The sequence below is a fragment of the Petromyzon marinus genome, chromosome 26, assembly GCF_048934315.1.
Source record: "Petromyzon marinus isolate PM22_M1 ecotype Great Lakes invasive population chromosome 26, UKy_Petmar_22M1.pri1.0, whole genome shotgun sequence".
Classification (NCBI taxonomy): Eukaryota; Metazoa; Chordata; class Hyperoartia; order Petromyzontiformes; family Petromyzontidae; genus Petromyzon; species Petromyzon marinus.
Window position 1 is genome coordinate 456,015 of NC_133692.1, and position 13,939 is coordinate 469,953.

The 13,939-nt window shown below is 50.3% G+C and overlaps 1 protein-coding gene across 2 annotated transcripts in view; it reads right to left on the minus strand.

The window, feature by feature from the left end:
• Positions 1 to 13,939, minus strand: part of LLGL1 (LLGL scribble cell polarity complex component 1) — a 64,675-nt gene that overhangs the window by 31,889 nt on the left and 18,847 nt on the right. For both annotated transcript variants that reach the window (XM_032960957.2, XM_032960958.2), the window contains 3 exons: positions 8,192 to 8,273; positions 7,343 to 7,461; positions 6,515 to 6,691 (listed from right to left, as the gene is read on the minus strand). In XM_032960957.2, the coding sequence (XP_032816848.1) occupies positions 6,515 to 6,691; positions 7,343 to 7,461; positions 8,192 to 8,273 (378 nt within the window). The remainder of the gene's footprint in view (positions 1 to 6,514; positions 6,692 to 7,342; positions 7,462 to 8,191; positions 8,274 to 13,939) is intronic.

Genomic DNA, 13,939 nt, shown 5'->3' on the forward strand with positions numbered 1-13,939 from the left:
CATTGTTGGTGCTGACTGCTAGAAAAAATATATTATAGTGATCGATTCAATGGGAGAACTTAGTAAATACGTAAACGTTAACATGTTTTTAATCAATGAGAGCAAGGTCCGCATGCTGCCAACAGACAAAACAAAGAGAGGCGAGTCCCATCTTCATTGAGGCCAAGGCCATTTCACCCATCCCCACGCACAAAGACAAAGATCCCCCGTGTAGCCTTAACAGACTGTTGAGGCAAGTGCTGTTAGCCAGCAGCATCTATGAAGGTCGGCACCACGGCACACGAGGGGGTGGGGGGCCAGCACCATGCCTGGACGCCTTTGTCTCCTCAGGGATGATCTTTACACATCCTACCAGGTAGTTATTTGAGGCCGAGTTGACCTACGGGAGGCCCAGGACCGATTCATATAATCGTCACCAGTGTTGGCCTTGAGCGGGAATCGAACTCGGGTCGCAGCACAGCGTGCTAACCGCAGCACTCCCGCTCCCCACACACCGCGCGATTTACACAGCCACGTCAAAGTACTAAGGTACCACCGGATGCTGTAGAGTCGTGATGAGGGAGAAAAGTGTGAGGGGGGTAAGGCGAGCATGCCACAGATCTGTACGGAACGATGTAGTGCACTAACAGCAGCAGCAGTAGCCAGACACATAGGATCAGGACTATTAACACGAAACCCAGCATCCACGGGCTACATTCAGCGTACAGTCAAATTCTACACCTGCGTAGGCTTACCAAAACGAATATCAATGCGGTAAATATTTCTGAGAATTCGTTGGAACGCCAGAGTGCAACATATCTCCATGACGAAAAGCCAAACTTTAACAATTTTGCGTCTCCACGAATCGCAGGAAGGCCATCCAGTTCAGTCGCTCTTCTTCCCTAGAGGTGGCTCGGGGTGCCACACCTCGAGAGGCCAGGGGCCCCCGTGCCAGAGGGCCTCAACTGATGCCGCCGAGAATTCGGTTTCATCGTCAGGCAGCCCCACCTCTGATTAACGCGGGAAGTGCCACGGACGGGTTTCTGGAGGGTAGGGGTTAAATGAAAAATCCCCCCCCCCCCACACCGAGACCCTTCTCTAAGACAATCTCTGAGGCCCCCCCCCCTTTCGGATCTGAGGCTGAAAGCAATCTGCCCCCCCCCCCCCCAAATACCCCTCCCCCCATGGCCCCGGCTCAGTTGTTCCCAGCTCGGGAAGCTCAAAAGCTCAGGACCAGGAGTGGATTCCCCACCGAGTAAAGCCCACTGAGCCAAGAAGATCTTGTTCAAGGGTGACCTGGCCGGCAGACTGTGGTGAAGAGATGTTAACTATCTCGCCTGGTATACAGGAGGTCGTGGGTTCGATCCCAATCCTGACTCATTTATATTTGGAGTATGCGTGTCTCTCTCTCCCCGTGGTCGCGTGGATTTTGACTGCAATACATTTCCACGTGATAAGCCACTTCGTTGAGCTATCATTTGTGACCAGGTCACTTCTGAAAAAGAGCTGTATAGGCTCAGTTTGGCCTTATCTGGCAAAATAAAAATAGCTTAGTTTAGTTCAGTGCGTGGCTCGTCACAGGCCACGAGGCGTCTAGCAGGTCACGAGGCGTCTAGCAGGTCAAGAGGACAAGATGTGAGGCTGTCCGGACTGCAGACCTTCCAGGCCGACATTTTACTCGCAAGGTTCCAATCGCGCAATACACCATGCAACTCACGAAAGTGGGCTGTTGTTTTGCCCTCGACACATTTTTCCGTGGACTAAAACAAATACCTAAGATGCACAGCAACATCACACGTTCGTCAGCCTCGCAAACGAGGGCGAACGTGAAAATGTATTCACAAACCAAAGTTAAAGTGGCGCTCAAAAGAATTGGGGACTGTAATTAAATAAAGTCACGTCAGTCCAAAAAACACACACAATGTGTTTTTTATTATTATTCCGGAGAGCAAGGAGGCCTGGAAATCTTTCTCATGAAGTCGAATTTCCAGCCCCGACACTGAGACACCGACCTCATTTCCCGTTTGGCAACCGAGCCAATGCTGACGTCAAACATTTTAGTTCTCTTACAACCCTCATGAACACGGCCTTCTCGGTCAAAATACACGGTACACATCTCCTTGTATTTACAAATGAGAAGCCATCAAATAGCAGCAGCATTATAAATAACGAGCAGGAACCCACAGAACTTCCAACGTAAAAGTATGGCAAATCTGTAAGTTGATCATCACTCCCCCGTCTCCTGCACCTCACCAATGTCATGTGACGTCAAAACCCGCCGACCATCTAATTATATATTTTATTTTCGACTTATGCTACTCGCAATGCATTGTTTAACTTTATTTTGCGTGTGGTTGCGATTTACTCCGCTTGGTCGGTGTCAGTGGCTGAGGTGGTGAGGGAGTCTCTCTGTTCATCCCTGTTGCTCCATGCACCACGGTCGCGTCCCCGTTCTGCTGTAATGTGCACTCTGATATTGGCACGTAAAGTAAAGACTGAGTGATTGATGATTTAGATAAGTGGCTCTCTGTCACCAAAACTTAATTTGAAAAAACGGCGACACTGCATTGGCGGCGGTGCTCAGTCACAAATAACAAACACCCATCACCTTCATGAGTAACACTGCGCTGAAAGGGACACGATAGGCATAACGCGACGCTGCAGGCAGCGGCCCTCCTTCACAGTCGAGGGCTCTTATTTGTACTTGGTGTCCGTGACAATGGCACTTCTTCCGAGCAAAGCCCTCTGCTGTGAAGAAAGGCCAGATATGTTGTCATCTTTAGGAGACTGTTATTGACGAATGTATTGCCTTGTTGGGTGTGTGTGTGTGTACAACACACACACCCAGTGCGTGTACAAAACGGGAAATATTAGCAATCAATGATTGTACGACTCTACCCCAAATTGGATGAAGGTTGTTGCAAGGCAACGCCACTTCCTCGGCTGGCAGCATCAAGATGTTCAACAAGAGAAACTGGCTTAATCCAAAATTACAACACAAACAAGGTATGAATTGATGTGAAGAGTGTTGTAACGCATTCGGTCAGCCATAGAAGGCAAGAGGACGGTGGCGAGCCTCGACACGAATAGAGAAGATGATGAAAACATGAAGAGGCTTTACCTTATCCAGCACCATCCCATCACGAACACCCGCCATGCGCCATTAAGTGACGGCGACATCATCACAGCGCCTGTGCCAGGCCGGGTGCACCTACCTTGAGGCCACGTGAAGCGTCAAAGGCTTCAGAGGTCACAGGACAGACCCAGCAGGTGCCATGGGTTGGCTGACTGAGATGACTGGCAGACGCACCAGCTGTACTCCCTACTGTACCATCACCACCACTACCATAAACCCCTAACCACCATTATCACCACTGCTGCTGCTACCACTACCATAATACCATTACCACTGCCACCAAAGACAAAGCTTCTTCATGTAGCCTTAACAGACTGTTAGGGCAATTGCTGTAAGCAAGTATCCAGCACCCACGAATGCCGGCACAGCACGCGAGGGGGGTGGTCTGGTCAGCACCACACCCGGCCGCCTTGGTTTCCCTAGTGGCGATATTTACACATTCCACCTAGGGGAGGCCCAGGACTAGTTCAGATAATCATCACTGGTGTTGGTGGTGAGTGGGAATAGAACTCGGGTCGCCAGGTTCGCAGCACAGTGCAACACCACCCCGACACGATCACTACACCATCGCCACCATCACCGCCACCCCTGCGAGCTGCCCAGATTGACTAGGGCCACCACCGCACCCCCTCTCGTCCCAAGCATTCACGGTGGCCGTGGACCCGGGGACCGCAGTGCGCACGGACCCAGCGCGCGTGCACACGCATCTGTACACGCCCGTATGTGCGTGCGTTTGCACGTCTGTGCGTCCGTACGCACGTCTGTGCGCGCACACACACGGTGCATCGCGCACCAGCGCTGTGACACGTCCGGGATAGGGTGACACTCCTCGTCCGCCGAAGTGGAGCTTGAGAGCCACCTCCTCGCGACGCTGTGAAGCACCATTAGCAGACGCCACTTACGAACGCACCCACCAAGAGACACAGTCCACCCGTGGAGCCGCACGCATCATTGGGGCGAGCGCTGCCACGAGTGAGCAAGTGTTGCTACAATTCGAGTGCTGCTCTGAGCGAGCGCTGCTACGAGCAAGCACTGCCGTGAGCGAGCGAGCGCTGCTCCGAGCGTGCGTGCTAAGGCTGCTGTGAATCCTAAATGATGATGCTGGTGTGGACAATACAAGATTGTGCTCGAAACATTTGACCGCTCAGAGATGACAATTAATTAAATCACGTACAGCGAGTCCTTGCTTTAACGCGTGGCGGTGTTCACAATACAACGCGTGTTCGCTGTAATGCGGTTCTTCCATTTGGGAACACTTTTCGCACAATGTGGAACGCGCACAGTTATAACGCGGTTTCTGAGCGATGGATGACAAACTACTTTCTTGAGCTGTGTGGCCAAGCGGTACAGTGATACAGTAACATGGAATAATAGAGGAAGGAGGCGGTGTACCCTCCAGTTATTTGTCCCGCCATTTCACTGCGTGTACATAGCAATCACATGTGGTCAGGGGAGGCAGGGGAGACAGAGCCTCACCCGTCATACTCCAATGAAAATAGCTTTTACTAAAAGTAAAAAATAAAATAAATATTAAGATTTTCCACTGATCTGTGTTATAAATGTGATTTCTGTACGATTCCAATAATTTTTAAAGTCAAAATCGCTAAATTTGCGGAGCTCCGCTGCAAACGCAGGGAGAGACGAGAGGTGAGGCAGCAACGAGCTCAGCCTCCCCTCTGATTACGCAACCCCTCAGTAACTGGATGGAGCACGGGCAATGAGCGCGTGCCTGTTACTATCTCAGTATGTCACCAATGTAATGTTTGTAGACCCCTTCATTTCATGTCCTCGCCTTCCATAGTCCATGTAACTTATTTCAAGTATGTGTATAAAGAGATTTAGGCTCGCTGGTCTCGCCATAAAACTGCAATGAAAAAGCACCAGGGGAGGCAGCTACCACATCTGCCTCACTGAGGGGGGCGTGTCAGACACGCCCCCCTCAGTGAGGCCACGCCCCCCTCAGCGAGGACATGCCCCCCTCAGTGTGTAAATCTGGCTCTGATACTAGTCAGTGCCTCCCTTCCCCAGCCATTGACCTCACTGCACGTGACTGGTGCATAGTAGGAATATATCGTAACTTGCCAAACTTTTAACATCACTTATAGGGAAATTATTTTTTGCTAAATGCGTTACAAAACGCGGCACTTTCAAGAGCGCATCTACAACTAGCAAGTTAATCGAGGACTCGCCGTACATCGTAGTAATGCAACGCCACTTGAGAAAATCCCCACCCCCCCCCCCCATCGCTCCCCAGCCTCCGAGAGGTAAACCCACAAACCTCAAACCCCCCCCGCTACGCACCGGCAACAGCACACTGTCGCCCATCCAGGCGCACTCAGCCCTAAATAAACCTTGCACCGTCACACGGTTCCTGCCACGCTTACGTCCCACTTATCGCTCGCGACCTTTGAACCAACCATGGCCCCAAGGAAAGCCGATCAATTGCAGGCGTGCACCACCACATCAAATCACATGCTCCTTCCTGCAAGCCTGAGGGGCTGAAATGTTCAGGATAAAAGTTGGAAAACAATTGACAAAAAAGAGGCAAAGTGTTGGGAATGATAAAAACAAAGATGCCCTATATAGCCTTAACGGACTGTTGGGGCAAGTGCTGTTAGCGAGCACCTATGAAAGGCCGGCACGACACGAGGGGGTGGGTGGCCAGCACCACGCCCAAGTGGCCATGTTTACACACCGCACCAGGTACTAATTTCGGGCCGAGTCGACCTAGGGGAAGCCTACGCTCAGATAATCGTCGCTGGTGTTGGCCGTGAGCGGGAATCGGAATCTGATCGTCGGGTTTGTAGCACGATGCACCAACCACTGCACAACCGCTCCCCTCTTCAAGTGACTACGAGTGGCAGAGTGGCCTGCGGTCAGCCCCGGGTTCAAGTGGCCCCCGAGGCCGACGCTCTCCATTTGGCCCTGGGCTCGGCATCATCCGTCACGCCGGCAGCGGGCAGCCGAGCAGCTGGGGGGAGCCTCGAGAGAGCAGGGCCGGACTCAACGGACACGGCCATGGCCTACTGACCCCCCACCGAGCGATGAGAGGTCGCATTTCCATCCACAACGGAGCACCGCGCAACAGCGTGACAGAGGGGCGGTGCTCACGGCGCACCCGGGGGAGCGTCGCGAGGAGCCACGCCGTGGCATCGCGAGGAGCCGTGCGCGATGCACGACGGCACCGCCCGCTCGGCGCGTCGCGCCCACGCTGCCCAAAACCATCACACCCGGGTGACGGCGGATGGCGACGTTTGACAGGCGGCACGAGGAGTGGGTGCCTCTGCTCGTGGGCACTTCCAGGCCGGTGCACGACCGGTTGCGATGTCCGCGCGACGACGTGCGTGTGGGTGGGATGCCTCCCCGTGTCACGCGGACAGGGGGGCCCGCGAGCCTTACGCATGCAGCGCCACCTCGGTCGAGACGGCACCCCCCCCCTCCACGTCCCCCTCCTCCAGTGGGGCGAGCTGGGGCAGGCGCAGCATCAGCACCGCGCCGCTCTCCGTGCCCACGCACAGGCGGGTGCCGCCCGCCAGCACGCATGCGACTGTCGCACGCGCGCCGCTCGGAAGCGCCCTGCGTGCACGCACATACACACGGAGAAAGAGGCAAAGATCACCCCCGCATCGCCGTCACAGACTTTCGTGTAAATGCCATTAGCAAGCAGCACCTATGAAGACTGCCAGAAGCCAGGCTGTTTTCGTCTCCCCTGTGCTGATGTTTCCACAGCGCATTTAAGGTTCAATCGACCCAGAGGAAGCACAGGACCGGTTCAGATATTCGTCACTGGTGTTGGTGGCCGCGAGCAGGAATCGAACTAGGGCCACCGGGTTCCTCGCGCGTTTTGCCAATGACAGTTAGCAAAACTGTCGATGCGGATTTGTATGCATGGTGAACTTCCTTCACACCGTACATAGCCAACCGCGCTAATCGAAGGTGCAGGGGGAAGGACAAACTTAACGTAAAAAGCAGTTCTAAATAAATTAGTTTTCAAGGGTCAATTATTTCAAAGTGCATAGCTCCAGTGGCTTCCTGATATTGGAAGAGCGTTTCAGACGGGCTCAGAAGTGCACCCGAAAGCACGCGATGCGGTGACCGTGTTTAGTTCGATGGCTAGCCAGAAGCCGCTGCGAGGGTGACCGGCGTACGTGTGATGATGGATTACGCTCCGGCGCAATAGAATCTCGTGGCGGTGACGTGCCACGGATATACCGGGAGGAACCGTACCCCGGGCGTGCGCTCAGCGTGAAGTCCCCGCCACTCTCGTGCAGCACCGTGCATTCCCCGCGCGCCGCCAGCTCCCACAGGTGGAGCGAGTTGTCGTCGAGCAGCGACACGAGGCGGCCCTGCGCACCCTCGCACCGTGTACCGCCCGGCCGGCCCGTCAACGTCTCTCCGGTCAGCCAACGAGCAAACTCGGCAAATATATTTGTGGGTACATCGAGAGCCAATTATGACAAACGCTGTTTATCCAGCGTTTTACCATCTCTATCAAACCGGCATATGTTATAGACGGAAATTCAATTTTTCCTTCACGTTGTTCCGGAAAAATTCCATGAGGCATCATCCCGCATCTTGCCGTGTGTGCGCTGCTCGTAGCACTGTTGTTGTTGTTGTTTACGGGAACTTAAAAACGCTGCTGAGTGATGGCGCTAGCGGCAGTCTGTACGTAAAGTACTCAACTTGTGTACTGTATTCTTGGTTCTTTCGGTAAAGTCACGTAGAAGGGAAACAATAAAATAATAAAAGAACCAAGAATATGAATCCCTGCCGTCACGAAAGCTTTAAATCAAAATTTGCGTACTGTACTTTAAACGGCCCCACTGCTTCTCTACAATCAACTTAGAATGCGCTACAATTGACTGGTGAGTATACCTCTGTAAAAGAGAATATTGTTTCTTATAGCAGTTGAAATGTAGGCCTGGTTTCTTTCTTGAGGGTGGGTGGATGGTGTCGGTAGTGTGGGTGGGTGGTGTCGGTAGTGTGGGTGGGTGGCTGGTGTGGAACAAGTGAATGTGTGGCTGGCTGCGTGGTGCCGTTCCGTGCCCGGCATGGCCACTCCGCACCACTCCGCACCTGCCCCGGCACGAAGTGGAGCTGTGTGACGGCGGTGGCCGTCTGGTGCTTCCCACTGAGCACCACGCCAGGAGCTCCGCACCTGAGGGAGCCTCCGGTCAAGGAAACCATCGCGCTGTGCACGGAGAAGTCTCTTCGATCGAGTGGGGCGCCGCGGTGGCGAGATGTTAACTACCTCGCCTGGTATACAGGTGGTCGTGAGTTTGACATTCTAAAGAAGCACAATTTCACAAACAGTTATTGGATCAGGTACCCGTGCACGTACATTACCCCTAGCTTGCATGGAACGCTGCGCAACATTCAGAACTCCGATCAGCCCGAGCATCTTGAAAATATTACTTTTCAATGGATGGTCGCCATTATGAATCAGATAAACGTTCAAATTTCACAAGTTTACAGCGGTGCCCAAGAATTAATTTTACCGAGGCCGCAGAACTGCTGTGACAGGATGGCTGCTGCGTGAGGCAGTTCTCCCTCGCAGCGTAAACACGGTGTTGTTCAAGGAACCCTCACCTTTAAATTACATAAGCCCAATGACCTCGCAATGCTTCAGAATGGAATCCTATCGTATTTCTCGCTGGGTAGACTAAATTAAACGCCACGTCTCCGTTTCATGGCTCCCATCCTCATCGCAAACAGCTTTCTTCTTAAGTTTACATTGGTTGCAAGTCATTAAAAAAATGAAATCATTGTGAAGTGATTTTCCCAAAGGACAATTTTTACATCGTAAGACGCAACGAGAGATGTCAAACTCGTGAGCAAAATGTGCATGACAGGAACGGTGCAAACTACAGCCACCCCGTTAACGCGTTGCCCATTAACGCGTTGCCCGTTAACGCGTTACCCGGCCACTTTGATGCCCTCGCCTGGGATGGATGCAGGTTTGATCCATGACCTTGACGACGCCTGCTGTATATTTGGAGTTTGCATGTTCTCCCCTCGTAGTCACACGGATTTTTCTCCGGGTCCTCCGGTTTTTCCCTCCACATTTTTAATCGACGTGGGTTTAGATTATTTGGTTGTTCAAATGTCCACGTGATACGCCACTTCGTTGAGCTATCATTTGTGGCCAGGTTGCTTCTGAGAAAGAGCTACATAGTTCAGTGGGAAAAAAAAAAACATCGTTTAGTTCAGTTGATATTTTTTTAAATGAACCAATGTTCAACTCAAGCTTCCTGTCCTTCCATCTCTGTGCAGCCCACATTTTTAATTTTCACCAACTGACAAATGTTTGCGATTAGTAATGACCAAGGTGTCCTGTTCCACTGCTAATTTCCAGGAAAAATAATTCTCGCCAGTCATTTGATATGCTTCAAGCTGGAAAGTGGCTCTGTGATCCCGCAGATTAACCCTTCGTTCGGTGGCGACACGTAACCGTGACAAAAGGTTGTGGATAACTAAATTATTCTTTATTTTACCAGATAAGGCCCGCTGAGCTATATAGCAAGGCGGCTTATTATCGTATGGACATTTATAGCAGCCAAATACTCTAAACGCATGTCGATTCTAAAACTGGAGGGCAAAACCGGAGGACCCGGAGAAAAATCCACGTGACCATGGTGAGACAGATCGAACCCACGACCTCCTGCATACCAGGAGAGGGCGATAACATTTCCGAGCCACCGTACATGGGGACATGGCCTCACGAGCATCCCCGGCCAGACCACCACGTGGCAGGGAAACCTTCACAAAGATGACAGTTGGGGCAAGTGCTGTTTGCGACAAGCACCTATAAGAAGGACAGCACAGCGCACAGGGGGTGGCCAACACCACGCCCATCCGCCTTTGTCTCCCCCCCCCCCCAGTGGCGATGTTTACTACACATCACACCAGGTACTCATTTGAGGTCCAGTCGACCTAGGGGAGGCCCAGAATCAGTTCAGGTAATCGTCACCAGTATCAGTGGCCATGAGCGGGAATCGAACTCGGGTCGCCGCACCCGTGGGGCGGATGGGGAGCAGCAATGCACCAGAGCAGAGGTTGGAGTGCAGATGGGCAAATAAATAAACCACAGAGATGTTTCCATGGTTTACTTTACCCATCTTTGTGTGAAAAGAGGGGGGTGGGGGGGCCCTCAGTGAGACTTTAATTAATTCCTCTTTGCTTTATTAAGGGCAGGCATGTGGCGATTGTGAAAGGAGGCGACTTGAATAGGCTCGGCCGTTCAGGCTCGGTTAGGCGCCCACAATAGAGACGGCCATGACCAAGATTCCGGAACGTTCCGCGTGTTTTCCCAGGCACACAGAACGCTCGCAGCCCAAGCGCAGACCGGAGGCGACCACCGCAGGGGTGCCACTGTGGAGAGACGTTAACTACCTCGCCTGGTATGCATGAGGTCATGGGTTTGATCCAGACCCCGATGTCTGCTGTCTATTTAGAGTTTGCGTGTCTCCCTCCCCGTGGTCACGTGGATTTTTCTCCGTGCCCTCCGGTTTTTCCCCTCCACATTTAGAATTAACGTCACGTGTTTAGAGTATTTGGCTCTTAAATTTCGATTTAAAGCTTTCGTGACTGCAATGATTCATCTTCTTTGGTTCTTTCGGTAAAGTCACGTAGCATGAGAATAAAATAATAAATTGATAAAATAAAATAACACAATAATATTCTCACGACGTTTCGGCCACAACACAAGCGGCCTTCATCAGGTGAAGGGACGAGACTGTCTGGTAGGACAGCGCTGGAGTGAAAGAGCCACGTTCAGATCACGACCTTTAAGCTGTGTGAGAGGAAACAAAGCGCCTTGACAAAGGAATTAGCATATAATTTAGCATTGAAATGGCTGAGTGATTAGCTTGTGACTGGTCACAGAAATAGCTATGTTAAAAGTTAAAGCATACACATCTGCAGAGGCACCCCTTGATAAAGGAATTAGCATAGAATTTAGCATTGAAATAGCCAAGTTAAAGCATACACATCTGCAGAGGCACCCCTTGACAAAGGAATTAGCATAGAATTTAGCATTGAAATAGCTGAGTGATTAGCTTGTAACTGGTCACAGAAATAGCTACGTTAAAGTCAGAGCATACACATTCACCGAGGCACTTAGTACAAATCAAACAGGAGAATTTAGCATTGAAATAACTAGGCGAATTTAGCATTGAAATAACTGAGTGATTAGCTAGTGACTGGTCACAGAAATGACTATGTTGAAGTCAAGGCCTACACATCTGAGCTATTCACAGTACTATATAGTGAACCAATAAAAACTAAAATATAAATTACCTTAATGTTATCAATAAACTCTATATTCTCCAATCAGCTAAGCTACCAACAATAAGTCGTTATATAACACAATGGTATATGGCGAAAAAATGGGCGGATTCTTACCCTCAACTTTAGCACCACGGATAGCTACGGGCCCCGTTCAGACGGACGAGTTCATCCATGGTCGGAACAGAGGAGGGGGAGAGAGACAGCTGCGAGGCGCTATTATACTCCATGTTGTAAACCATACCATTAACCGTGGTGTGAGAGGTATTAAGAGTCAATGCTGGCGAAAGAGCTGCGGTCTGAAGGTCATCGTAAAATACAATTAATTAAGAACAGAAATGGTTTAAAACATCTTTCCAATGGTTACTAAGCCAGAATCCATCTTCTCGGTTGAAATTGTCTCTGTGCTTGTATATGTGAATGGCCTCATGAACGAATCTCTCATGGTAGCCGGTTGGTTTGCAAAGAACCTCCGTCTTAGAGAAGTCAATGTCATGTGAGCCCACTGAATTATAACAGTGATCTGCCACGGCAGAGGAGTTCGTCCTACCGTGTTTCAAGTCTGCTTTATGTTCGCGGATGCGGTCCGAGATATGTCGTTTGGTTTCTCCAATGTAGCTACTACCACAGAGGCACTTTAGTTTGTAAACGCCCGGGTACTGTATGTCTGGAACAGCATCTTTTACAGATGGAACTAAATCACGGATTTTATGTACTGTGTTGAATCGGACCTGGATCTTGTGCTTATTCAGGATTTTGGAGATCTTTTTAGTGACCCCTGCAATGTAGGGTAAGGTGATGGTTTTGAGTGGCTCCACAAGAGGATCCTTCTTCATGACTGGAGTGATGGCTTTGCAGATTGTGTAGTCGGAGTAACCATTAGCCCTGAGAGCCTGGTGTACGTGCTTGAGTTCACTGGTAATGTGTTCCTGGTCGGAAATGCATTGGGCTCTATGGTATAGAGTCTTGATGAGGGAGTTCTTTTGGGATGGATGGTGGTGGGAATCCGGTTTCAAGTAAGCATCTGTATGGGTAGCTTTCCTGTAGACAGAGTGGCTCATTGAACCATCATGTCTCCTTTTAATTAAGACATCCAAAAACGGTAGTTTGCCATCTTTTTTGACCTCCATGGTAAATCTGATGGCTGGGTGTATGGAATTGATGTGGTCGCGGAATTGGTCTAGAGCAGGCTGGCCATGTGGCCAGATGACAAAGGTGTCATCAACGTACCTCTTCCATAAGGTCAGGCGTAGAGTGGCAGTCTGGATGGCGTCAGTTTCAAATTTTTCCATGAATACGTTGGCTACAACCGGAGATAGGGGGGAGCCCATTGGGGTGCCCTCAGTTTGTTTGTAGAAAGTTCCATTCCAGGTGAAGTATGTGTTGGTTAAGCAATGTCTCACCAGGGGGGGTACATCAGTATGCAGTCCTTGATGAACCAGGTCTTCAATGATAGCGATGGTGTCAGGTACCGGGACTTTGGTGAACAAGGACACCACATCAAAATTGACAAGCAGGTCGTCTTGGGACAGGGAAATGCCTTTGATTGTCGATACCAGGCGAGTAGAATTTAGTACCGCAGAGGTGGTTTTTCCAGTGAAAGGTCGCAGTATATCAGCAAGAAAACGTGCCAGTTTGTAGGTGGGGGAGTTGATAGTAGAGACGATGGGACGAAGGGGTGTATCTTCTTTGTGTATCTTTGGAAGGCCATATAATCTTGGTCTGGCAGCAGAGGGTTTCAACGAGAACTGTTTGATCTCATCAATGAATGCTGTTGAGTTCGTTTTGGTGACCAGGCTGTCGGTGGGATCTCTTTTTATTTTTGTATAGCTGCCATCGTTGAGTAGTTCTTGAATTTTGTTGTTATATTCTGTTTTGTCCATGATGACAGTGGCATTGCCCTTGTCGGCTGAGAGGACGACAATATCATCCCTCTTTTTTAATTGAGATAATTCAAAACGTTCGTCTTTGCTGATGTTGCTGGGTGGCAACTTAGCGTTTTTGAGGGTTGCAGCAATTTCAGATCTTGCTACGTCTGCAGAGATGTGACTCAAGCCCTTGAGTGCAACGTCGACATGGGCAATGATATCATTAACCGGTAAGTGTCTCGGTGTAACAGCAAAGTTTAGACCTTTAGCTAAAACGGATTTCAGACCATCAGAAATGGAACTGTTACTGCGATTAATTACGACTTTGTTGACGTCTATCTTTTCGGTGTGTGGATCCGATTTTTTGCTGGAGAGGTGATTGAATTTGGAAATCAAATTGTCCCTACATTTGGTCGACATAGTGGCAGCCGAAGAGGTAGTCATATTGTCTACATGTTCCCAATCCGATGTAGACATTGTTGCTGTCAATTTTAAGTGTGATTTGTAGAGTGTCTTGTCTAACTGATCGAGTTCGGTGCATGTAAGTCTGATTTTTTTTTGTTCCGACCATGGATGAACTCGTCCGTCTGAACGGGGCCCGTAGCTATCCGTGGTGCTAAAGTTGAGGGTAAGAATCCACCCATTTTTTCGCCATATAGCATTGTGTTAT